This window comes from Myxine glutinosa, chromosome 4, assembly GCF_964187855.1.
Source record: "Myxine glutinosa chromosome 4, kmMyxGlut1.1, whole genome shotgun sequence".
In the NCBI taxonomy this organism is placed as follows: Eukaryota; Metazoa; Chordata; class Myxini; order Myxiniformes; family Myxinidae; genus Myxine; species Myxine glutinosa.
Genome location: NC_136264.1, coordinates 216,154,192 through 216,181,950, shown reverse-complemented (window position 1 = coordinate 216,181,950; position 27,759 = coordinate 216,154,192). Strand labels below are relative to the sequence as shown.

Genomic DNA, 27,759 nt, shown 5'->3' with positions numbered 1-27,759 from the left:
ATGTGTGTGAGTGTATGTGTTTGTGTGTATGTGTGAGTGTATGTGTTTGTGTGTATGTATGTGAGTGTATGTGTTTGTGTGTATGTGTGTGAGTGTATGTGTTGTATGTATGTATGTGAGTGTATGTGTTTGTGTGTATGTATGTGAGTGTATGTGTTTGTGTGTATGTGTGTGAGTGTATGTGTTTGTGTGTATGTGTGTGAGTGTATGTGTTTGTGTGTATGTATGTGTTTGTGTGTATGTGTGTGAGTGTATGTGTTTGTGTGTATGTATGTGAGTGTATGTGTTTGTGTGTATGTGTGTGAGTGTATGTGTTTGTGTGTATGTATGTGAGTGTATGTGTTTGTGTGTATGTATGTGTTTGTGTGTATGTGTGTGAGTGTATGTGTTTGTGTGTATGTGTGTGAGTGTATGTGTGTGAGTGTATGTGTTTGTGTGTATGTATGCGAGTGTATGTATGTGTGTATGTATGTGAGTATGTATGTGTGTATGCAGACCAGGTGATACAAACACTTCACAAGTAAGATGAAAAGACAATGACACACAGGTAAGCCACCAACCTTGTTTTTATTGAGGCCCTTTGGCTGTTTCAGCCTTTTCTCACTACTTTGAGGATACAAAAGACAATATTGTGGACAGGTGCTCACGCCACCGACAGTAGAGTCACATTGGCAATGGGAAACATGCAAATGGCTCTTTCCAGGTGGCACAATGCCCCAAAAAATCTGTTTCAAAAGAAAACCATCAAAGCAAAGTCATTCTGTTGTGGAATGAATAACTCGTGTTGCTCGTGAAGGTTCGTGTCATTCTCTTACACATGCTCGTGCCCTCATGGTAAAAATGAAGGAACCTGTTAGTGAGCTCCACAGTAGTTTACACCTTGTGGTTGGAGGTGTGCGTTTGGTGTATTTGATCGGTCGTGGTGTTACATGTTTTTAAAAGTACATTTAATACAACAACAGCTTAGTGCGTCACACGGATGCAGTCGAATGCTGAACGCAATGTCCAAGATGTTGAAACGGAGTGTCGTGTACAATTTGGTGTCCACACACATGTACACGTACACGGCTGATTCCTCTTGCACGAGACATGACCGAGCGAGACCAACATCGCAGGTATTTTTGTTGAATTTTTCTAATAATAATTTCGTGCTCCCGCCTCTGTGTAAAGTAAAAAACAAAATCTATTTTGCTAATTTCATTAACAAAACAAACTCGGGCCTTGGCCAAAAGCCGTCGTCCACAATTTAGCAGCCACGGTCCGCGGGAAGATCGCACCTGCTTTTCGCAAGCAAGGCGCCGCTTCACGGGCTGCGCTTTGCAACTCCTGTAACAAAAATATTCGGTGTGTAAAACAAAGGTTCATAAAGTGCCGACAAAATGCGACTTCTTGGGTCCGAAAAAGAGCTCGGAAGCGTCTCCGGTGCGCATTCCCGAACGGACGCGGTCCGCGACCCCCGGACCCCCGGACCCCCGGACGCGGACTCGGGACTGGAATCTCATCGCCGTCACCTGATGCCATGACTTTCTGAACAATTTGTATTCCGTACGTTAAAGTTTCGTCACATACATGTTTTGTGACCCAGGAATGCTACGGTCGACGTTTTAGGTGGGACGAGGCAGCGCCGTGGAACAGTCATCGTTGGGACTCCGATGTGTTTGGGAAGTACACGGCCGGCTGACGAAGGCTGGATTCATCCAACGTGCATTTTTGGTTTGGAATCTGTTGGGAGTTCAGCTTATTGTGCCATTCGTTCCCAATGGGATTGCCAATCCCTAGGGATTTGAAGTACTTTCCACCAGGTATCTGGTTAGTCTGCCACAATGGTGGCAACACCGCTGAACCATCTCCAAATCTCCAGCTACAAGACCACAATCGCAGCATGTAGACCAACAATATTTAAAAGTCAAAAATTGGAAAAGGTGAGGAGGCACGGCACTGTGCGGAGGCACGTCACAGTGCGGAGGCACGTCACAGTGCGGAGGCACGTCACTGTGCGGAGGGACGGCACTGTGCGGAGAGACGGCACTGTGCGGAGGCACGGCACTGTGCGGAGGCACGGCACTGTGCGGAGGGACGGCACTGTGCGGAGGGACGGCACTGTGCGGAGAGACGGCACTGTGCGGAGGGACGGCACTGTGCGGAGGGACGGCACTGTGCGGAGGGACGTCACAGTGCGGAGGGACGGCACTGTGCGGAGGCACGGCACTGTGCGGAGGGACGGCACTGTGCGGAGGGACGTCACAGTGCGGAGAGACGGCACTGTGCGGAGGCACGGCACTGTGCGGAGGGATGGCACTGTGCGGAGGGACGTCACAGTGCGGAGGGACGGCACTGTGCGGAGAGACGGCACTGTGCGGAGGCACGGCACTGTGCGGAGGGACGGCACTGTGCGGAGGGACGGCACTGTGCGGAGAGACGGCACTGTGCGGAGGGACGGCACTGTGCGGAGGCACGGCACTGTGCGGAGGGACGGCACTGTGCGGAGGCACGGCACTGTGCGGAGGGACGTCACTATGCGGAGGCACGGCACTGTGCGGAGGGACGGCACTGTGCGGAGGAAGTCTGAACCCTTGGGTCAACTTCGTTGACTTTCCAGTGATCAGATGCATATTTGTGGGACCACTCATGGCCGAGCAAGAAATAACACACACAGTGCGCTTCAATTCCTCACGTACTTTGTTCAATCAGCGATTACCAATTTAAACTACAGTATTGTATAAAATAATAATACAAAAAAATGGTAATACAACATTTCAGGCCGAGCAGAGCGAAATAAAACAAGGAACCCTGGCGTAGAAAGAGCCGCGGTCGCTCTTACACCTGGAGCACTCAGCAGTGGAGATGAATTTTCATGCGTCAGCTGGAGGAAGCGCATTGTCCTTGGAAATGTCGTCACAGAAGCTCTTTTTCCATGAGGTGGTTTTCCTGAGTCGTCACAGGTGTTGGTCATGATCTGACGCTGAAACATTCAATGTTCCCATGAATATGCTCTTCTCATTTCCTTTGCTTCTCATGTGGACACCTCAGTTTCACAGCGCACGAGTTTCCTCCACTCGCCATGTCGTGCCCTCCCTCTCCCTCAACATCGATTCCAAGATACCGTCACATTTGTTCGTTGCTCCTTTTCTACGAAGGTTGTCGTCCATCTGTCCAGGCTTGGCGGGTGTTCTGCAGAGCACGCGTCCGCTCGGGGTCCACCTCCACGTAATCCACACGTCCCGATGAAGGTATACCGCTTCCCATCGACGACTTCTGTTGGAGGTAATTATAAAGAGAAATAAATCGCATGTTTTAGCCTCACATTTACCTCTGATTTTGAACCGAAGTTCGTATCAAAAGGATAACTGGACAAAATAAATAAATAAATAAACAATCCACACTTAAACAAAGACAAACAAGTTTTACAACTTTTATTCTCCACAAGAGTGAAGCTCATGGAAGAGCAAGGTTAACTTAACAGTGGGGTAGTGTGGAAATAATGGGACACAATTGTAACAGGGTCCTCCCCTATCCCCTGGTCTCGGTAAACCTCCGAACCCCGAGAGGATCCCCGGCAGAAAGATGTTATCCTTGGTTGAAATTAATCAATAATGAAACCCTCAATGAAGCCATCAAATGAAACAATCAAATCAATAACGAAACCACACCAAGAGTTATGAACAAACAATAATATATTATAAATCACACCGGAATCACGACACAAATAATAATAGCAATTCGCCCTACAATCCCTATCTGAAGATGGTACCACCTTATCTAGTCCTTTACCCAAACTCACGGCACTCCCCCAATGTCTCTGTACCCCTCCAAGGCGAAGTCGATTCGCTCCAGCGATCGTTGGATCAATGTCCGATCAAAATCAATTGAGGCGTGGACGATCGAAGCAACCCAGAGGTCACGTGGTCCAACACCCCGCAAAATAGCGGTGGAATGGAAACCCGCCCAAAGACGCGCTCCGACGTACACGTTTGCGGTTCAATCGGCGAGTCTCCTTATAATCCTCCAAAAGCCACTTTCTGGCACAGCCGTCCACGGCAACCCACCGGGGAATAATGCCCGGCCGACGCGACAAAAACCTTTTCACTGAAGGTAGCGCACGTGGCGAAATGGCGGACGGCTTTCACTCGAACCGGGGCTTTTGAGGCAAGGATACTCCGGAACCTCAATGCAGATACCCGACTACGCAGGCTCCACAGCACTCCGGCGATGTCACCTATCGCACGAACTTCCTTTCAAGCACGCAAAGTTCACTCGCACTGTACGCTCGACCGCTCGGTCCGGAGCTTCCACAAAAAACGTCTTTTCACGATCTCCTCACGCCTCTTCTTCTTCGCTCCCTTTCTCTTCCGGGTCACGATCCGGATTTCCGGCCATATTTTACCAGGAGCGCTTTTAAACCTTTTAACCACAATAACCCTTACTGAGAACCAACAATATTAATAATACCAACAATAATTAGGGCCGAATCCGTAACACAATCAACAAAAACATTGATGAACAGGAAATAGAGAGAATGGGAGAAACGCTGAAAGCAGCAAATGAGAGAGTGGGGTTTGGAAGGGATCATGGGGATCGACTGGGGTTTGGAAGGGATCATGGGGATCGACTGTGGTTTGGAAGGGATCATGGGGATCGACTGTGGTTTGGAAGGGATCATGGGGATCGACTGGGGTTTGGAAGGGATAATGAGGATTGACTGGGGTTTGGAAGGGATCATGGGGATCAACGGGGGTTTGGAAGGGATCATGGGGATCGACTGGGGTTTGGAAGGGATCATGGGGATCGACTGGGGTTTGGAAGGGATCATGGGGATCGACTGGGGTTTGGAAGGGATCATGGGGATCGACTGGGGTTTGGAAGGGATAATGGGGATCGACTGGGGTTTGGAAGGGATAATGAGGATCGGCTGGGGTTTGGAAGGGATCATGGGGATCGACTGGGTTTGGAAGGGATCATGGGGATCGACTGGGGTTTGGAAGGGATCATGGGGATCGACTGGGGTTTGGAAGGGATCATGGGGATCGACTGGGGTTTGGAAGGGATCATGGGGATCGACTGGGGTTTGGAAGGGATAATGGGGGTCGACTGAGGTTTGGAAGGGATCATGGGGATCGACTGGGGTTTGGAAGAGATAATGGGGATCGACTGGGGTTTGGAAGGGATAATGAGGATCGACTGGGGTTTGGAAGGGATCATGGGGATCGACTGGGGTTTGGAAGGGATCATGGGGATCGACTGGGGTTTGGAAGGGATCATGGGGATCGACTGGGGTTTGGAAGGGATCATGGGGATCGACTGGGGTTTGGAAGGGATAATGGGGGTCGACAGGTTTGGAAGGGATCATGGGGATCGACTGGGGTTTGGAAGGGATCATGGGGATCGACTGGGGTTTGGAAGGGATCATGGGGATCGACTGGGGTTTGGAAGGGATAATGGGGATCGCCTGGGGTTTGGAAGGGATCATGGGGATCGACTGGGGTTTGGAAGGGATCATGGGGATCGACTGGGGTTTGGAAGGGATAATGGGGATCGACTGGGGTTTGGAAGGGATCATGGGGATCGAATGGGGTTTGGAAGGGATCATGGGGTAATAAGGTTCATCGACACTTTGAAGCCCTGAAAAGAAGAGTGGGAAAGAATGGCCTCTAGAAGGCGTATCCATAAGAGACTGGAAAAGTGAGGAACAAGGAGTTGCAGTGTGTGGTCAGCCTGAATTTTGGAAGTTTTACCAGGAGGAGGTTACCGGAAGAACACGTCCATAATGGAGTTTCTGGGGGAGATTCAGAATACAAAGAGCGGATGGAGCAACATCAGAGAAGATAATTTATAAAACAGAGATGACCAACCTGCCTGTGATGTGGGATCGACAAAACTTGTGCTAGGGCCTCATCACAGGAGTTTCCAATAGTTTTGAGCGCTTTAGATTCCACAGAATCCAGGAGAGACAGATGTGCTGCTGGGGCACCAGCCCATAGGGGAGAGATGCGGTATTCCATTGAGCTCCGGACAAAGGCCTTATAGACCGAGTAGTTGTCATTTTGCAAAGAAAGACTTCCGCAGTTGCTTTAGGAGGGCAGCAGCTAGTGGTTTGCTGCGGGGTTGGCCCAGGAGATGTCATGACTGAAGGTGAGGCCTAATGTGAAGTGAAGTGAAATGACCATTTCACAATAAAATGACCCCAAAAAGGTTTTTTTTGGGGTTTATTTGGTATACAAGGTCGAGGCTCGTGTAAGAGCTAACATTGATCACAAAAAGACAAACGGACACATAAAATATATAATAAAGGGAGAAGGAGACAAGATGGGGAGAGAGGGGGAAGCACACAAGTACAACATTTGAGAGCAGGGACATCGGGAGATCTGTGGGGGGCGGGGGAGGGCTTTGGGGGGGGGGTGAGGCTTGGGAAGGTGGGGTGGGGGGGGAGGGGAAATAAAGTGAAAATTCGAATCTGCATGTGTGCTTGTTTCCTCAGTTCTGCTCAAAAAAGGGACGAGGCCTCCTCTCCCACGTATAATAAAAGGGTCAGGGTTCACCTTCCTTTTATAACCCAGTAACACTTTGTGATGACAGTACCTGTGCACACCAAACACTAACACCCCAAATACGTCTGATTTGCTCATTTTGAAAGGACAACCTTCTGCATACATTCGAGTGAGAATCGAGGGAAAAGGTGGACATTAACCACACCATTCAACAGGTGAAACATTCGTATTTTTATTTCAATTACAAATTTAAATTCGAGTTCATAGAACATGTTACCTCACGCCGTGTTGATAAAAAGGACAGGTGAAGGTTAGTTTGAACTATTGTTTTGCGTTTCCGAGCACAATCGATATTAGCTTTATTCATGGACTTTGAATAACGGGCTTGCCGGTGACCACACCTAGCCGGTGACCACACCTAGTCGGTGACCACACCTAGTCGGTGACCACACCGAGCCGGTGACCACACCTAGCCGGTGACCACACCGAGCCGGTGACCACACCTAGCCGGTGACCACACCTAGCCAGTGACCACACCGAGCCGGTGACCACACCTAGCCGGTGACCACACCTAGCAGGTGACCACACCGAGCCGGTGACCACACCTAGTCGGTGACCACACCTAGTCGGTGACCACACCGAGCCGGTGACCACACCGAGCCGGTGACCACACCGAGACGGTGACCACACCTAGCCGGTGACCACACCTAGCAGGTGACCACACCGAGCCGGTGACCACACCTAGTCGGTGACCACACCGAGCCGGTGACCACACCGAGCCGGTGACCACACCGAGACGGTGACGACACCTAGCCGGTGACCACACCTAGCCGGTGACCACACCTAGCCGGTGACCACACCTAGCCGGTGACCACACCGAGCCGGTGACCACACCTAGCCGGTGACCACACCTAGCCGGTGACCACACCGAGCCGGTGACCACACCTAGCCGGTGACCACACCTAGCCAGTGACCACACCGAGCCGGTGACCACACCTAGCCGGTGACCACACCTAGCAGGTGACCACACCGAGCCGGTGACCACACCTAGTCGGTGACCACACCTAGTCGGTGACCACACCGAGCCGGTGACCACACCTAGCCGGTGACCACACCGAGCCGGTGACCACACCTAGCCGGTGACCACACCTAGCAGGTGACCACACCGAGCCGGTGACCACACCTAGTCGGTGACCACACCGAGCCGGTGACCACACCGAGCCGGTGACCACACCGAGACGGTGACGACACCTAGCCGGTGACCACACCTAGCCGGTGACCACACCTAGCCGGTGACCACACCTAGCCGGTGACCACACCGAGCCGGTGACCACACCTAGCCGGTGACCACACCGAGCCGGTGACCACACCTAGCCGGTGACCACACCGAGCCGGTGACCACACCTAGACGGTGACGACACCAAGCCGGTGACCACACCTAGCCGGTGACCTCACCTAGCCGATCGATGGGGCAAACCTAACGGTAAAAATCTGACGATGCTCCACCGAGGTGAGTTTTTCATCACCATCGGCGTTTATCCATGCATTTGCGCAATCACAAACATTCCAACTCTTTTCAGAGAAACCGACGATTTTGGAAGGATGTTTGAGAAAAAGACGCACTGATGACGAAACACAGATTTTGTGGATGAAGTTAGCTCAGGTGTTGCATCGATGGATGACGCCATTTTATTTGAATCTCGATATTTCCCCACCCTGAGAGCATGAATGGTAAATCTGATTGGTTGAGACAATGTACAATTTTGCCAAAGTACTGCTAAAATGAGGGTTTTGTAAGTACACACAATGAGATTTGTCCTAACGTTTAAAAAATATGATTAAATTGAAATAGAAATTTTAAAGGATGTAAAAAAAAACAAGTACAGATACATTCAAAGTACACCGCCCCATGCCAAATAATTAAATATCCTACAGCGCGGCATTGCCAGGGCGCCTCCGGCGCCCGGCAATACCGCAGTGCAGCTCATTGAGGCTGCATTGGGAGGGAGAGGTGTACACTAATTCATTGATTAATTGTATAATTAAAATCAATAAAAGATTATCACAAAATATTTTCTTAATCAATTGGCTAATAGCACCACGAGTGCTTCTTCCGAAGATGTATATTTTTCGAAATTTAATTAAATAAGTCATTAATAAAAAATTAAATAATTAATTGATTAATCAATAAATAATTAATCGATTAAATGATTAATCAATAAATCAAAAGTATCCTTGATAGCCACATCACTTGGTCACTCATGTCCAAATATTAGCTTCCCAGCTCAAAAGGTGTCTGAGATATTGGCCAAATGAGAAAGAAAATAAATAAATGATTAATAATGAAAATAAATAAATAATAATCATTAAATCATTAAATTATTAATCAATTCGGTCACATAACACATAAACCACCACCATTTCATCAGATTCTGTAACTTAAAAAAAATGTAAAAAAATTAGTCATTAATGGAATAATTAAATAATTAATCGATTAATTAATTAATTGATTAATTAATAAATCAAAAATATCCTTTGCAGCCAAATCACCTGGTCATTGGCATGTCCAAATATCAGCTTCCTAACTCAAAAGGTGCCTGAGTTCATGGTCAGAAGACAAAGGAAATCTGATTAATTAAATAAGTACTTAATTAATCGCTAATAATTAAATAACTCCTCAATTAATTGATTAATCAAAAAACAAAAAATACAATTTTTGACAAAGGACTTGCTCACTATTGTGCTGAAATTTCAGCGCGAGGATGGCTGAGATATCACCCAGACAAACAAGAAAGCAAGAAATTGCAAAATCCGCCCTCCCCCACCCCCCCCCCCCCAAAGTTTTCCATTGATACAGCAAATTGTCCATTTCATGAAGATTAAAATTTACAATCTTGATCAAAGCTCGGGTCAACAGGATGAAAAGTGACGATTTTTCAGATGAAAAATGAGGATATTAGAAATTTGGCCTATGTTGACCCTTTGGCCTATGTTGACCTTTTGGCCTGTGTTCACCTAAAATATAATTTGTGGTTGAAATCAGTGACCAGACATGCAAGTCCTCTTCAAATTTCAAGTCAATTGGATGAAAATTGAGGATTTTAGAAATTTCGGCCTATGTTGACCATTTGGCCTATGTTGACCTTTTGGCCTATGTTGACATCAAATATACTTGGTGGTTGAATTCAGTGACCAGATATGCAAGTCCTCTTCAAATTTCAAGTCAATTGGATGAAAATTGAGGATTTTAGAAATTTGGCCTATGTTGACCTTTTGGCTGATGTTGACCTCAAAGGTACTTGGTGGTTGAATTCAGTGACCAGATATGCAAGTCCTCTTCAAATTTCAAGTCAATTGGATGAAAATTGAGGATTTTAGAAATTTGGCCTATGTTGACCTTTTGGCCAATGTTGACCTCAAAAATACTTGGTGGTTGAATTCAGTGACCAGATATGCAAGTCCTCTTCAAATTTCAAGTCAATTGGATGAAAATTGAGGATTTTAGAAATTTGGCCTATGTTGACCTTTTGGCCAATGTTCGCCTAAAATATAATTTGTGGTTGAATTCAGTGACGAGATATGCAAGTCCTTTTCAAATTTCAAGTCAATCGGATGAAAATTGAGGATTTTAGAAATTTAGCAAAGTTGGTGACCTTTGGCCTATGTTGACCTTTTGACCTATTGACCCCAAAACAATAGGCTTCTGGCATTTGACCAACTCTATCATTTGGTGAAGTTTGGTGAAGATCGGTTGAAAATTGTGACCTGTAGGCCCGTGACAAACAAACAGACAAACAAACAGACAGACAGACAGAACCACAAACACAACCGACCAATATACTTGAAAAATCTTCGATTTTGCAAGTAACAAACAGACAGACAGACAGAATCACAAACACAACTGACCAATATATACACAAAGAATTAAGTTAAGCACCCCCCCCGTTTTTTTACAACCTCGCACATTACAAGTTTGTTGTCGTCAAAACAGTGTAATATACCCATGATATTGCTATATTTTCTGGAGAAGTGATATTATGGTCACATAAAAACATAACAATCATGCCGTTTTCAATATTTTATTCTGAATAATTTAAGGTGAAATTTTTTGGGAATTTTAGGCATATTTTCACCTCAATTTAAGTATGGAGCTATAGGTCCATCACGGACAGTGTGGATGACGTTTATGTTTTCTAACGTACAGTCATTGTTCTGAGAAGACCTCTAGCGATCTTTGCGTCAATAACGTGTGTAGGACCCACGTGATCGGATCACTGACTCAACCCTACGTCTCATAGACCCTGTAAGCCGTCGTATGCGTTGCTGTGGCAGGTTGAACCCCCTCGAGCACGTTTGGGACATGTTGGGACGACAAATTGCGAAGATGGTCCCTCCAATAGCCAATCTGGATGAATTGGAACGTGCATTACATCGGGAATGGAACAACCTGCCACAGCAACGCATACGACGGCTTACAGGGTCTATGAGACGTAGGGTTGAGTCAGTGATCCGATCACGTGGGTCCTACACACGTTATTGACGCAAAGATCGCTAGAGGTCTTCTCAGAACAATGACTGTACGTTAGAAAACATAAACGTCATCCACACTGTCCGTGATGGACCTATAGCTCCATACTTAAATTGAGGTGAAAATATGCCTAAAATTCCCAAAAAATTTCACCTTAAATTATTCAGAATAAAATATTGAAAACGGCATGATTGTTATGTTTTTATGTGACCATAATATCACTTCTCCAGAAAATATAGCAATATCATGGGTATATTACACTGTTTTGACGACAACAAACTTGTAATGTGCGAGGTTGTAAAAAAACGGGGGGGTGCTTAACTTAATTCTTTGTGTATACTTGCAAAATCAAAGATTTTGCAAGTAACAACCAGAGTGAAAACTGAGTACTCCCTTTCAGCGTGCGTCATTGCCGAGCCCCCTTCGGTGCCCGGCAATGACGATATGCAGCGCCTGGAGATGGCATAGGAAAGGTGCGGTGCGGTGTACAAAAACATTGAATGGGAGGTTTACCGCTATGGAAGCATTTGGGAAACACCATCGTTTACACCATTTATTAAACACGTTATATTACTTATTCGTGCGTGTTGTTTGTGTCCTTTATGATGTCCTTAAAAAGTATCTTCTGTTTGGAATGATTCTCATTTCCTCCATTTAGTGATATCTGCTCACCTGCTCCTCATCCTCTCTCCGTTTAGTCATGTCTGCTCACCTGCTCTTCATCCTGTCTCCATTTAGTCATGTCTACTCGCCTGCTCCTCATCCTGCTTCCGTTTAGCCATGTCTGCTCACCTGCTCCTCATCCTGTCTCCGTTTACTCATATCTGCTCACCTGCTCCTCACACTGCCTCCATTTACTCATATCTGCTCACCTGCTCCTCATCCTCTCTCCGTTTAGTCATGTCTGCTCACCTGCTCCTCATCCTGTCTCCATTTAGTCATGTCTACTCGCCTGCTCCTCATCCTGCCTCGATTTAGTCATATGTGCTCGCCTGCTCCGCATCCTGCCTCCATTTACTCATATCTGCTCACCTGCTCCTCATCCTGCTTCCATTTAGCCACGTCTGCTCACCTGCTCCTCGTCCTGCTTCCGTTTAGCCACGTCTGTTCACCTGCTCCTCATCCTGCCTCCATTTACTCATATCTGCTCACCTGCTCCTCGTGCTGCTTCCGTTTAGCCACGTCTGCTCACCTGCTCCTCATCCTGCCTCCATTTACTCATATCTGCTCACCTGCTCCTCGTCCTGCTTCCGTTTAGCCATGTCTGCTCACCTGCTCCTCATCCTGCCTCCAGTTACTCGTATCTGCTCACCGGCTCCTCATCCTGCTTCCGTTTAGCCATGTCTGCTCACCTGCTCCTCATCCTCCCTCCAATTACTCATATCTGCTCACCTGATTCTCGCCCTGCTTCTGTTTAGTCATGTCTGCTCACCGGCTCCTCATCCTGCTTCCGTTTAGCCATTTCTGCTCACCTGCTCCTCATCCTATCTCCGTTTACTCATGTCTGTTCACCTGCTCATCATCCTGTCTCTGTTTAGTCTTTTCTGCTCGCCTGCTCCTCATCCTGCCTCCATTTAGTCATATCTGCTCACCTGCTCCTCATCCTTCCTCCATTTAGTCATATTTGCTCGCTTGCTCCTCATCCTTCCTCCATTTAGTCATATTTGCTCGCCTGCTCCTCATCCTGCCTCCATTTAGTCATATTTGCTCACCGGCTCCTCATCCTGCTTCCGTTTAGCCATGTCTGCTCACCTGCTCCTCATCCTCCCTCCAATTACTCATATCTGCTCACCTGATTCTCGCCCTGCTTCTGTTTAGTCATGTCTGCTCACCGGCTCCTCATCCTGCTTCCGTTTAGCCATTTCTGCTCACCTGCTCCTCATCCTATCTCCGTTTACTCATGTCTGTTCACCTGCTCATCATCCTGTCTCTGTGTAGTCTTTTCTGCTCGCCTGCTCCTCATCCTTCCTCCATTTAGTCATATTTGCTCGCTTGCTCCTCATCCTTCCTCCATTTAGTCATATTTGCTCGCTTGCTCCTCATCCTTCCTCCATTTAGTCATATTTGCTCGCCTGCTCCTCATCCTGCCTCCATTTAGTCATATCTGCTCGCCTGCTCCTCATCCTTCCTCCATTTAGTCATATCTGCTCGCCTGCTCCTCATCCTCCCTCCATTTAGTCATATCTGCTCGCCTGCTCCTCATCCTGCCTCCATTTAGTCATATCTGCTCGCCTGCTCCTCATCCTGCCTCCATTTAGTCATATATGCACGCCTGCTCCTCATCCTTCCTCCATTTAGTCATATCTGCTCGCCTGCTCCTCATCCTGCCTCCATTTAGTCATATCTGCTCGCCTGCTCCTCATCCTGCCTCCATTTTATCATATCTGCTCGCCTGCTCCTCATCCTTCCTCCATTTAGTCATATTTGCTCGCTTGCTCCTCATTCTGCCTCCATTTAGTCATATTTGCTCGCCTGCTCCTCATCCTCCCTCCATTTAGTCATATCTGCTCGCCTGCTCCTCATCCTTCCTCCATTTTGTCATATCTGCTCGCCTGCTCCTCATCCTTCCTCCATTTTGTCATATCTGCTCTCCTGCTCCTCATCCTTCCTCCATTTAGTCATATCTGCTCGCCTGCTCCTCATCCTGCCTCCATTTAGTCATATTTGCTCGCTTGCTCCTCATTCTGCCTCCATTTAGTCATATTTGCTCGCCTGCTCCTCATCCTGCCTCCATTTAGTCATATTTGCTCGCCTGCTCCTCATCCTGCCTCCATTTAGTCATATCTGCTCGCCTGCTCCTCATCCTGCCTCCATTTAGTCATATCTGCTTGCCTGCTCCTCATCCTTCCTCCATTTAGTCATATCTGCTCGCCTGCTCCTCATCCTGCCTGCATTTAGTCATATGTGCTCGCCTGCTCCTCATCCTTCCTCCATTTAGTCATATCTGCTCGCCTGCTCCTCATCCTGCCTCCATTTAGTCATATCTGCTCGCCTGCTCCTCATCCTTCCTCCATTTAGTCATATCTGCTCGCCTGCTCATCATCCTGCCTCCATTTAGTCATATCTGCTTGCCTGCTCCTCATCCTGCCTCCATTTAGTCATATCTGCTCGCCTGCTCCTCATCCTTCCTCCATTTAGTCATATCTGCTCGCCTGCTCCTCATCCTTCCTCCATTTAGTCATATCTGCTCGCCTGCCCCTCACCCTGCCTCCATTTAGTCATACCTGCTCCTCATCCTTCCTCCATTTAGTCATATCTGCTCGCCTGCTCCTCGTCCTTCCTCCATTTAGTCATATCTGCTCGCCTGCTCCTCATCCTTCCTCCATTTAGTCATATCTGCTCGCCTGCTCCTCATCCTGCCTCCATTTAGTCATATTTGCTCGATTGCTCCTCATCCTGCCTCCATTTAGTCATATTTGCTCGCCTGCTCCTCATCCTGCCTCCATTTAGTCATATCTGCTCGCCTGCTCCTCATCCTTCCTCCATTTTGTCATATCTGCTCGCCTGCTCTTCATCCTTCCTCCATTTAGTCATATCTGCTCGCCTGCTCCTCATCCTGCCTCCATTTAATCATATCTGCTCGCCTGCTCCTCATCCTGCCTCCATTTAGTCATATCTGCTCGCCTGCTCCTCGTCCTGCCTCCATTTAGTCATATCTGCTCGCCTGCTCCTCATCCTGCCTCCATTTAGTCATATCTGCTCGCCTGCTCCTCATCCTGCCTCCATTTAGTCATATATGCTCGCCTGCTCCTCATCCTTCCTCCATTTCGTCATATCTGCTCGCCTGCTCCTCATCCTGCCTCCATTTAGTCATATCTGCTCGCCTGCTCCTCATCCTGCCTCCATTTTGTCATATCTGCTCGCCTGCTCCTCATCCTGCCTCCATTTAGTCATATTTGCTCGCCTGCTCCTCATCCTTCCTCCATTTAGTCATATTTGCTCGCTTGCTCCTCATCCTGCCTCCATTTAGTCATATTTGCTCGCATGCTCCTCATCCTGCCTCCATTTAGTCATATCTGCTCGCCTGCACCTCATCCTGCCTCCATTTAGTCATATCTGCTCGCCTGCTCCTCATCCTTCCTCCATTTAGTCATATCTGCTCGCCTGCTCCTCATCCTTCCTCCATTTAGTCATATCTGCTCGCCTGCTCCTCATCCTGCTTGCATTTAGTCATATGTGCTCGCTTGCTCCTCATCCTTCCTCCATTTTGTCATATTTGCTCGCCTGCTCCTCATCCTGCCTCCATTTAGTCATATCTGCTCGCCTGCTCCTCATCCTTCCTCCATTTAGTCATATTTGCTCGCTTGCTCCTCATCCTTCCTCCATTTAGTCATATTTGCTCGCTTGCTCCTCATCCTTCCTCCATTTAGTCATATTTGCTCGCCTGCTCCTCATCCTGCCTCCATTTAGTCATATCTGCTCGCCTGCTCCTCATCCTTCCTCCATTTAGTCATATTTGCTCGCTTGCTCCTCATCCTTCCTCCATTTAGTCATATTTGCTCGCTTGCTCCTCATCCTTCCTCCATTTAGTCATATTTGCTCGCCTGCTCCTCATCCTTCCTCCATTTAGTCATATCTGCTCGCCTGCCCCTCACCCTGCCTCCATTTAGTCATACCTGCTCCTCATCCTTCCTCCATTTAGTCATATCTGCTCGCCTGCTCCTCGTCCTTCCTCCATTTAGTCATATCTGCTCGCCTGCTCCTCATCCTTCCTCCATTTAGTCATATCTGCTCGCCTGCTCCTCATCCTGCCTCCATTTAGTCATATTTGCTCGATTGCTCCTCATCCTGCCTCCATTTAGTCATATTTGCTCGCCTGCTCCTCATCCTGCCTCCATTTAGTCATATCTGCTCGCCTGCTCCTCATCCTTCCTCCATTTTGTCATATCTGCTCGCCTGCTCTTCATCCTTCCTCCATTTAGTCATATCTGCTCGCCTGCTCCTCATCCTGCCTCCATTTAATCATATCTGCTCGCCTGCTCCTCATCCTGCCTCCATTTCGTCATATCTGCTCGCCTGCTCCTCGTCCTGCCTCCATTTAGTCATATCTGCTCGCCTGCTCCTCATCCTGCCTCCATTTAGTCATATCTGCTCGCCTGCTCCTCATCCTGCCTCCATTTAGTCATATATGCTCGCCTGCTCCTCATCCTTCCTCCATTTCGTCATATCTGCTCGCCTGCTCCTCATCCTGCCTCCATTTAGTCATATCTGCTCGCCTGCTCCTCATCCTGCCTCCATTTTGTCATATCTGCTCGCCTGCTCCTCATCCTGCCTCCATTTAGTCATATTTGCTCGCCTGCTCCTCATCCTTCCTCCATTTAGTCATATTTGCTCGCTTGCTCCTCATCCTGCCTCCATTTAGTCATATTTGCTCGCATGCTCCTCATCCTGCCTCCATTTAGTCATATCTGCTCGCCTGCACCTCATCCTGCCTCCATTTAGTCATATCTGCTCGCCTGCTCCTCATCCTTCCTCCATTTAGTCATATCTGCTCGCCTGCTCCTCATCCTTCCTCCATTTAGTCATATCTGCTCGCCTGCTCCTCATCCTGCTTGCATTTAGTCATATGTGCTCGCTTGCTCCTCATCCTTCCTCCATTTAGTCATATCTGCTTGCCTGCTCCTCATCCTGCCTCCATTTTGTCATATTTGCTCGCCTGCTCCTCATCCTGCCTCCATTTAGTCATATCTGCTCGCCTGCTCCTCATCCTGCCACCCTGTTTCGCTGGGTGATTTCGGTGGGAGAATGGAGTGATAAAGGAGATCTGAGAGAACTGATTTTTATGAAAAGTGGGTGATTTTTTATTTTGTGAATTTTTAACAGCGTTCACTTGTTGCGAGCTAAATAAGTGCAACTTTAAGGCATTACGCAGAGCGCGACAAAAGGAAATGGAGGGGGAGGGTGGGAGGAGGAAGAGAAGAGAGATGAAGTGGAGGAGGAGGAGGAGAAGAATGAGGGGAGTGAGTGGGGGCAGGAGGAGAAGAGGGAGTGAGTGAGGGTGGTCGGGAGGGGGGAAGAAAAGAGGGGGTGAATGGGGTAGAGGTGAGGCTGAGTGTTTTGAGGGTGTGGAGGCAGGAGAGCAAGGAGTGATATGGAAGAGGAGGTGTACAACAAGTTCGAAAAGGATGCTGGGAGGAAGATGATCGTTAAATTGGCTTGTAATAGCAATGAGGATAACGAGAACATGAAGGGGTGAGGGGTGAATGGCGGTGATTAAGGATGGGGGTGAATGGCGGTGATTAAGGATGGGGCTGAATGGTGGTGATTAAGGATGGGGCTGAATGGTGGTGATTAAGGATGAGGGTGAATGGCGGTGATTAAGGATGGGGGTGAATGGCGGTGATTAAGGATGGGGGTGAATGGCGGTGATTAAGGATGGGGGTGAATGGCGGTGATTAAGGATGGGGGTGAATGGCGGTGATTAAGGATGGGGGTGAATGGCGGTGATTAAGGATGGGGGTGAATGGCGGTGATTAAGGATGGGGGTGAATGGCGGTGATTAAGGATGGGGGTGAATGGTGGTGATTAAGGATGGGGGTGAATGGTGGTGATTAAGGATGGGGGTGAATGGCGGTGATTAAGGATGGGGGTGAATGGCGGTGATTAAGGATGGGGGTGAATGGCGGTGATTAAGGATGGGGGTGAATGGTGGTGATTAAGGATGGGGGTGAATGGCGGTGATTAAGGATGGGGGTGAATGGCGGTGATTAAGGATGGGGGTGAATGGCGGTGATTAAGGATGGGGGTGAATGGTGGTGATTAAGGATGGGGGTGAATGGCGGTGATTAAGGATGGGGGTGAATGGCGGTGATTAAGGATGGGGGTGAATGGCGGTGATTAAGGATGGGGCTGAATGGTGGTGATTAAGGATGGGGGTGAATGGCGGTGATTAAGGATGGGGGTGAATGGCGGTGATTAAGGATGGGGGTGAATGGTGGTGATTAAGGATGGGGGTGAATGGCGGTGATTAAGGATGGGGGTGAATGGTGGTGATTAAGGATGGGGGTGAATGGCGGTGATTAAGGATGGGGCTGAATGGTGGTGATTAAGGATGGGGGTGAATGGCGGTGATTAAGGATGGGGGTGAATGGCGGTGATTAAGGATGGGGGTGAATGGCGGTGATTAAGGATGGGGGTGAATGGCGGTGATTAAGAATGGGGTGAATGGCGGTGATTAAGGATGAGGGTGAATGGCGGTGATTAAGGATGGGGCTGAATGGTGGTGATTAAGGATGGGGGTGAATGGCGGTGATTAAGGATGGGGGTGAATGGCGGTGATTAAGGATGAGGGTGAATGGCGGTGATTAAGGATGGGGCTGAATGGCGGTGATTAAGGATGACGGTGAATGGCGGTGATTAAGGATGGGGGTGAATGGCGGTGATTAAGGATGGGGGTGAATGGCGGTTATTAAGGATGGGGCTGAATGGTGGTGATTAAGGATGGGGGTGAATGGTGGTGATTAAGGATGGGGGGTGAATGGCGGTGATTAAGGATGGGGGTGAATGGCGGTGATTAAGGATGGGGGTGAATGGCGGTGATTAAGGATGGGGGTGAATGGCGATGATTAAGGATGGGGGTGAATGGCGGTGATTAAGGATGGGGGGTGAATGGCGGTGATTAAGGATGGGGGTGAATGGCGATGATTAAGGATGGGGGTGAATGGCGGTGATTAAGGATGGGGGGTGAATGGCGGTGATTAAGGATGGGGGTGAATGGTGGTGATTAAGGATGGGGGTGAATGGCGGTGATTAAGGATGAGGGTGAATGGCGGTGATTAAGGATGGGGGGTGAATGGCGGTGATTAAGGATGGGGGTGAATGGTGGTGATTAAGGATGGGGGTGAATGGTGGTGATTAAGGATGGGGGTGAATGGTGGTGATTAAGGATGGGGGGTGAATGGCGGTGATTAAGGATGGGGGTGAATGGCGGTGATTAAGGATGGGGGTGAATGGCGGTGATTAAGGATGGGGGTGAATGGCGGTGATTAAGGATGGGGTGAATGGCGGTGATTAAGGATGGGGGTGAATGGCGGTGATTAAGGATGGGGGTGAATGGCGGTGATTAAGGATGGGGGTGAATGGCGGTGATTAAGGATGGGGGTGAATGGCGGTGATTAAGGATCGGGGTGAATGGCGGTGATTAAGGATGGGGTGAATGGCGGTGATTAAGGATGGGGGTGAATGGCGGTGATTAAGGATGGGGGTGAATGGCGGTGATTAAGGATGGGGCTGAATGGTGGTGATTAAGGATGGGGGTGAATGGCGGTGATTAAGGATGGGGGTGAATGGCGGTGATTAAGGATGGGGGTGAATGGTGGTGATTAAGGATGGGGGTGAATGGCGGTGATTAAGGATGGGGGTGAATGGCGGTGATTAAGGATGGGGGTGAATGGCGGTGATTAAGGATGGGGCTGAATGGTGGTGATTAAGGATGGGGGTGAATGGCGGTGATTAAGGATGGGGGTGAATGGCGGTGATTAAGGATGGGGGTGAATGGTGGTGATTAAGGATGGGGGTGAATGGCGGTGATTAAGGATGGGGGTGAATGGCGGTGATTAAGGATGGGGGTGAATGGCGGTGATTAAGGATGGGGGTGAATGGCGGTGATTAAGGATGGGGGTGAATGGCGGTGATTAAGGATGGGGGTGAATGGCGGTGATTAAGGATGGGGGTGAATGGCGGTGATTAAGAATGGGGTGAATGGCGGTGATTAAGGATGAGGGTGAATGGCGGTGATTAAGGATGGGGCTGAATGGTGGTGATTAAGGATGGGGGTGAATGGCGGTGATTAAGGATGGGGGTGAATGGCGGTGATTAAGGATGAGGGTGAATGGCGGTGATTAAGGATGGGGCTGAATGGCGGTGATTAAGGATGACGGTGAATGGCGGTGATTAAGGATGGGGGTGAATGGCGGTGATTAAGGATGGGGGTGAATGGCGGTTATTAAGGATGGGGCTGAATGGTGGTGATTAAGGATGGGGGTGAATGGTGGTGATTAAGGATGGGGGGTGAATGGCGGTGATTAAGGATGGGGGTGAATGGCGGTGATTAAGGATGGGGGTGAATGGCGGTGATTAAGGATGGGGGTGAATGGCGATGATTAAGGATGGGGGTGAATGGCGGTGATTAAGGATGGGGGGTGAATGGCGGTGATTAAGGATGGGGGTGAATGGCGATGATTAAGGATGGGGGTGAATGGCGGTGATTAAGGATGGGGGTGAATGGCGGTGATTAAGGATGGGGGTGAATGGCGGTGATTAAGGATGGGGGTGAATGGCGGTGATTAAGGATGGGGGTGAATGGCGGTGATTAAGGATGGGGGTGAATGGCGGTGATTAAGGATGGGGCTGAATGGCGGTGATTAAGGATGGGGGTGAATGGCGGTGATTAAGGATGGGGGTGAATGGCGGTGATTAAGGATGGGGCTGAATGGCGGTGATTAAGGATGGGGGTGAATGGCGGTGATTAAGGATGGGGGTGAATGGCGGTGATTAAGGATGGGGGTGAATGGCGGTGATTAAGAATGGGGTGAATGGCGGTGATTAAGGATGGGGGTGAATGGCGGTGATTAAGGATGGGGGTGGGCGGCTAGTGACAGAGAGGGGGTTATTGAAGGTGTTGGAAGCATATTTCAAACAGCTGTTGAACCAGGAAGGAAGCAACAGCGAGCTGGAGCTTCCGAGTTATGTGAAAGTGAAGGGTGCCAAGCATTGATGGTGTGTCTTCAGAGAGGATAGTTGCAGCAGCAGAGGTCAGAGTCAGCTGGACGAAGAGGTTGTTGAATGTATGTATGAGAGAGGGTTCAATTCCTGAGGAGTGGAGGAAAGGGTTAATTGTGCCTATATGGAAGGGGAAAGGGGATGTTCAATATCCGGGGAACAACATTACACTCCTTAGTCATGTCACGAAGGTCCTGGAGAGGGTCCTGGATGGGAGGATAAGAGAGAATGTGGAGAAGGAAATCGCAGAAGAGGGTTGAAAAAGGGTAGGGGAATGACAGATGGGATGTTCGTGCTGAGACAGCTGGTGGAGAAGAGGTTGGAGGTGCAAGGTGAGATGGCATTGGGAGTTGTGGATCTGGAGAAGGCCGACGACACTATCCCGAGAGAGATTGGTGATGGCGATACTGATTATGGATAGGAGTATAGGAAGCAGAAATAAGGTAGGTGGAAGGGATGCACAAGTGAATGAAGGGAAGAGTTTTGGTTGGTCCTGGGATGTCGGAGGATTTCAGTGTGAACATCGGTTTGTGGCAGGGAAGTGCCCTCAGCTCACTTATGTTTATCATGGTGATGGAGCTGGTAGGCAGGAAGCTAAACATGAGTGGTATTTTGGAGAGGATATTGTATGCGGATGATCTAGCTGTTGTGGTGGAGAGTAGAGAGGAAATGCAGGAAGTACTGGGGGAGTGGGAGGAGGCATTTGAGGAGCATTGGCTGAAAATGAGCATGGAGAAGACTGATGTGGGTCGGGTAGCCAAGAAAAGAAATGAACATCAAATTGGAAGGGAAAGAGGTCAGACCGAAGTAGGTTTGAGTATCTGGAGGGAACAGTGACCGAGGATGGTAAGTCAGAGGCAGAGATGCGGAGGATGATTCAGGTGGGTGCGAATGTGTGAAGCAGGGTGGAGGGAGTAATGGCAGACAGAAAGACTTCGAGGAGATTGAATGGAAAGGTTCTGATGTCTTGTGTAACGGCGGCCTACTTTTACGGTCTGGAGACGGTGGCACTGACAGAGAGACAAGAACAGAGGCTGCAGGTTTGCAAGAACAAGTGGGTCAAGAGGATTGTGGGAGTGAAGAGGGTGGATAGAAGGAGGATAGATGAACTGAGGGAGGAAATTGGTGTGCAGATGAGTTTGACCGGGAGATTGTTCAAATGCCAGCTGAGATGGGCTGGGCATTTGGTGCAGATGGGGGAAGAAAGAATGGCAAAGAGAGCGGTTTGGTTGAGGGAAGGATGAAAAGAGGTCGACCACGGTTGAGATGGGAGGATTGTGTGAAGAGGGATGTCAGTAAGGTGGTCGGACCTCACCCCTTATAAAGGGAAAAGGAGGAGAACAACAACATTCAAATGAAAAATCACTCAAAGAGCGACACTTGGCAAAGGTGAACAAAGTAGAATGGCACTCAGTAGAGCGTCTTTTTGACCTCACAAATAATTGATGGTTGAATTCAGTGACCTGATATGCAAATCGTCTTCAAATTTCAAGTCAATCGGATAAAAATTGAGGATTTTAGAAATTTTAAAAAGTGGTTGACCTTTGGCCTATTTTGACCTTTTGACTTTTTGACCTCAAAAATAAATAAGATTTTGTCAAACCACGAACTCTACCATTTGGTGAAGTTTCGTAAAGATCGGTTTAAAATTGTGACCTGCAGGCAGGTATAAGTGAGCGGACAAACAACCAAACACACACACACACACAAACACACACAAACAAACACAAACAAACAAACAAGAACACACAAACACACACAAAAACACAAAGAAACACAAACACAAACACAAACAAAAACACACACAAACACACACACAAACAAACACACAAACAAACACAAACAAACACACAAACAAACAAACACAAACAAAAACACAAACAAAAACACACACAAACACACACACAAACACACACAAACAAACACACAAACAAACACAAACAAACACACAAACAAACACAAACAAACACACAAACAAACACACACAAACAAACACACAAACAAACACACAAACAAACACAAACAAACACACAAACAAACACAAACAAACACACAAACAAACAAACACAAACAAAAACACAAACAAAAACACACACAAACACACACACAAACAAACACACAAACAAACACAAACAAACACACAAACAAACAAACACAAACAAAAACACAAACAAAAACACACACAAACACACACACAAACAAACACACAAACAAACACACACAAACACACATACAAACACACACAAACACAAACACACACATACAAACACACAAACACAAACACAAACACAAACAAAAACACACACAAACACACACACAAACAAACACACAAACAAACACACAAACAAACAAACACAAACAAAAACACAAACAAAAACACACACAAACACACACACAAACACACACACAAACAAACACACATACAAACACACAAACACAAACAAACACACAAACAAACACACACACAAACAAACACAAGCAAACACACAAGCAAACACACAAACCGGAGTGATCAACAACTTGTCAAAAGCGTTTTTGTCCCAGGTAACAAAGGCATCTGCCTCGATTATCAACCTGGTGCAAGGAATAAAACTCAAAAACCCTGTGGATTCCACAAATCGATTGATGCCGAGACAAATAACAAAAGTGCTTATTAGACAAGTAGAAATTTGAGAATTTTCGAATAGTGTCGGCATTTCGTGTTAAAAGTGGTTAAACAAGTTTTTTAGGATAATTCGAGGGTGCTGAATTCAAAAATGCTGTTTAACCGGTTCAATTTTGGAGTCTTAACCTTCAAATTGTAAAAAACAAAATGCCCGCCATTTTCAGCATATTTTTTGCCATAACTTGCATTTTAAGCAACATAGAAGGCTCAAAATAGTGGCAATACCCATGTTTGTGATACTGAGGATTCCAAATTTACTGTTACCTAAGTTGTAACTAGTTTGGTTTCGCCGCCATGTTGAATTCCAAGATGGCCGCCATATTGATCATCAAGATGGCCACAATGTTGGATTTAAATACAAAGAAACAAATTGAAATATAGTACGCCTGGAGTCTTTTGCAAAGTGTGCTTTGAACTATTTTGAAAAGCGAGTAAAATGATACAATGAAGGAATTGTGGTCTTGTGGTTGAGTTACATACACCTTCGCCTTCATGTGACCCCAGAGGAAAAGGTCACATGGGGTCAGATCCGGTAACCGTGGAGGCCATTCGATCGCGTGATTCATAGCCACCCTTTCATGGAAGAGCTCTCCGCCAGTATGTTATCTGGGTTATTGACATGTATATTGATTATACATGTATTGTATACCTGTGATTGTAAACACTATTAACGCCCTCTTGCGGGCATTACTGATATGTGACTCGGTCACGGGAATAAACTACATGTTAACACCGCATTAACGAAGCGAAGCACCACTGAGGCACCATTGCGTAGGTGCCCAGTCTTGCTAAAATCCTTTGACGCCCATACTTCACCCCCTTACTTTGATGCCACCCATGGATGTTAGGGTTAGGGTTAGGGTTAAGGAACTGGAGATGCCGCTATCTCCAGTTCCTTAACATGATGCTGGGCGGCCAGCATCTACTAGAGCAAGATATTGATGAGGATTATGATGAAATCTTTCTTATGATCTTATGATGATGATCTTTCCCTCGCGGTCCCCCTGTGCTGTCTTTCCCTCGCGGTCCCCCTGTGCTGTCTTTCCCTCACGGTCCCCCTGTGCTGTCTTTCCCTCGCGGTCCCACTGTGCTGTCTTTCCCTCACGGTCCCCCTGTGCTGTCTTTCCCTCACGGTCCCTCTGTGCTGTCTTTCCCTCGTGGTCCCTCTGTGCTGTCTTTCCCTCGCGGTCCCTCTGTGCTGTCTTTCCCTCGCGGTCCCCCTGTGCTGTCTTTCCCTCACGGTCCCCCTCTGCTGTCTTTCCCTCACGGTCCCTCTGTGCTGTCTTTCCCTCGTGGTCCCCCTGTGCTGTCTTTCCCTCACGGTCCCTCTGTGCTGTCTTTCCCTCGCGGCCCCTCTGTACTGTCTTTCCCTCGTGGTCCCTTTGTGCTGTCTTTCCCTCGCGGTCCCACTGTGCTGTCTTTCCCTCGCGGTCCCCCTGTGCTGTCTTTCCCTCGTGGTCCCCCTGTGCTGTCTTTCCCTCACGGTCCCTCTGTGCTGTCTTTCCCTCGCGGTCCCTCTGTACTGTCTTTCCCTCGTGGTCCCTTTGTGCTGTCTTTCCCTCGCGGTCCCACTGTGCTGTCTTTCCCTCGCGGTCCCACTGTACTGTCTTTCCCTCACGGTCCCTCTGTGCTGTCTTTCCCTCGCGGTCCCACTGTGCTGTCTTTCCCTCGCGGTCCCACTGTGATGTCTTTCCCTCGCGGTCCCACTGTGCTGTCTTTCCCTTGCGGTCCCACTGTACTGTCTTTCCCTCGCGGTCCCTCTGTGATGTCTTTCCCTCGCGGTCCCTCTGTGCTGTCTTTCCCTCGTGGTGCCCCTGTGCTGTCTTTCCCTCACGGTCCCCCTGTGCTGTCTTTCCCTCACGGTCCCTCTGTGCTGTCTTTCCCTCGTGGTCCCTCTGTGCTGTCTTTCCCTCACGGTCCCCCTGTGCTGTCTTTCCCTCACGGTCCCCCTGTGCTGTCTTTCCCTCACGGTCCCCCTGTGCTGTCTTTCCCTCACGGTCCCTCTGTGCTGTCTTTCCCTCGTGGGCCCCCTGTGCTGTCTTTCCCTCACGGTCCCTCTGTGCTGTCTTTCCCTCGCGGTCCCTCTGTACTGTCTTTCCCTCGTGGTCCCTTTGTGCTGTCTTTCCCTCGCGGTCCCACTGTGCTGTCTTTCCCTCGTGGTCCCCCTGTGCTGTCTTTCCCTCACGCTCCCCCTGTGCTGTCTTTCCCTCACGGTCCCTCTGTGCTGTCTTTCCCTCGTGGCCCCCCTGTACTGTCTTTCCCTTGGGGTCCCTTTGTGCTGTCTTTCCCTCGCGGTCCCTCTGTACTGTCTTTCCCTCGCGGTCCCAACTGTACTGTCTTTCCCTCGCGGTCCCTCTGTGCTGTCTTTCCCTCGCGGTCCCACTGTGCTGTCTTTCCCTCGCGGTCCCTCTGTGCTGTCTTTCCCTCGCGGTCCCTCTGTGCTGTCTTTCCCTCGTGGTCCCTCTGTGCTGTCTTTCCCTCGCGGTCCCACTGTGCTGTCTTTCCCTCGCGGTCCCTCTGTGCTGTCTTTCCCTCATGGTCCCTCTGTGCTGTCTTTCCCTCGTGGTCCCCCTGTGCTGTCTTTCCCTCGCGGTCCCTCTGTGCTGTCTTTCCCTCACGGTCCCTCTGTGCTGTCTTTCCCTCGCGGTCCCCCTGTGCTGTCTTTCCCTCACGGTCCGTCTGTTCTGTCTTTCCCTCGCGGTCCCTCTGTGCTGTCTTTCCCTTGTGGTCCCACTGTGCTGTCTTTCCCTCGTGGTCCCCCTGTGCTGTATTTCCCTCGTGGTCCCCCTGTGCTGTCTTTCCCTCGTGGTCCCTCTGTGCTGTCTTTCCCTCGCGGTCCCCCTGTGCTGTCTTTCCCTCGTCGTCCCCCTGTGCTGTCTTTCCCTCGCGGTCCCCCTGTGCTGTCTTTCCCTCGCGGTTCCCCTGTGCTGTCTTTCCCTCATGGTCCCCCTGTGCTGTCTTTCCCTCGCGGTCCCTCTGTACTGTCTTTCCCTCGTGGTCCCCCTGTGCTGTCTTTCCCTCGCGGTCCCCCTGTGCTGTCTTTCCCTCACGGTCCCTCTGTGCTGTCTTTCCCTCGTGGTCCCTCTGTGCTGTCTTTCCCTCGCGGTCCCCCTGTGCTGTCTTTCCCTTGCGGTCCCCCTGTACTGTCTTTCCCTCTCGGTCCCCCTGTACTGTCTTTCCCTCGCGGTTGTCAGCTCTTTCACGAGCCTCGATTCAGTATTTAAAAAAAAAAAAAAAAAAAAAATAGAGGAGTCACTAAGACGATGCCGCATCCTCAGTATTGCACAAGATTTGATTTACACAGCTAGTGGTGACAAGCACTTGACTCCAAAACACATCAGATTAGGCAGTGCCCTGCACCAAGCAACTCGCTCAAAGGAACTAGTGCAGATGTTTCACAATGCTGGACATGTTATAAGCTACACAGACGTACGTCGATTAGACACAGCCTTAGCAGAGAGTACGCTGCAAGGAATGGATGAAAGTGGGGCTGTCTTACCACCCAATTTGAGAGAGTTGACGTAACTTTCGACCGATACCAGCAGGATTCCATCAAGACTGGAACCAGAATGAAACGTACCCGGGCCTCTCGACCAATACGTCGGGTAATAGAAAACCAAAACGTTCCTCTACCAGACAAATGGACCAACTTTCTCTCACTTGGAGAGAATAAGGCAAATCTAGCAGAGTTTCTTTCTCAGCAGCTCATGACAAATGCGGTGTCTATTGCACCCACAACACTTGTAGTGGCTGGAGGATTTGCACAGATCACAGACGTGAAATCTTCAGATCCAGAGATGGACACATCATCCCTACAGGCCAACCGTGAGGAGGCGGACACACGACTTGTTCTTCATTGCGTCGACACAAATGCTGAAACAGTGGTGGTTTTAGTGCGTGACACTGACGTGCTGGTCTTGTTAGCTGCTCATTTTGATAAGATGCCACGCACTCAGCTGTGGATGAAGGCAGGAACTCTTAAGAAGCCAAAATACATTCCCATCCACAAACTCCACCAGAAACTGCCACCTTGCCAAGTGGAAGCGTTGCTGCCATTCCATGCAATTACTGGTTGCGACAGTGTCACAGCTTGCTGGCCACGGCAAAAAGGCAGCCTGGAAGGTGTTTCAAACACACAGCCAATTGTTGACAGATCTAGGCACAGAAGATATCACTGAAGAAGTAATCAACGATGCAGAAAAGTTCATATGCCGTCTTTACAAGGTACCCGATGATGTGGACAGATGCGACAAGGCACGTGTAATACTCTTCTCTAAGGGTTGTCCACAGGAGACTCTGCCACCAACATCAGATGCAGTGACACTACACATAAGGCGCGCACATTACCAGGCTTTTATTTG

General features: G+C 48.7%; 1 protein-coding gene across 4 annotated transcripts in view; it reads right to left on the bottom strand.

Annotated features, from left to right (window-relative positions):
- Positions 1–548: 548 nt before the first annotated feature.
- Positions 549–27,759, bottom strand: part of LOC137425707 (GRB2-associated-binding protein 1) — a 142,795-nt gene continuing 115,584 nt past the window's right edge. For all 4 annotated transcript variants that reach the window (XM_068114408.2, XM_078777008.1, XM_068114407.2 and 1 more), the window contains one exon: positions 549–3,255. In XM_068114408.2, coding sequence (XP_067970509.2) covers positions 3,130–3,255 — 126 coding nt within the window. In that variant the 3' untranslated portion in view covers positions 549–3,129. The remainder of the gene's footprint in view (positions 3,256–27,759) is intronic.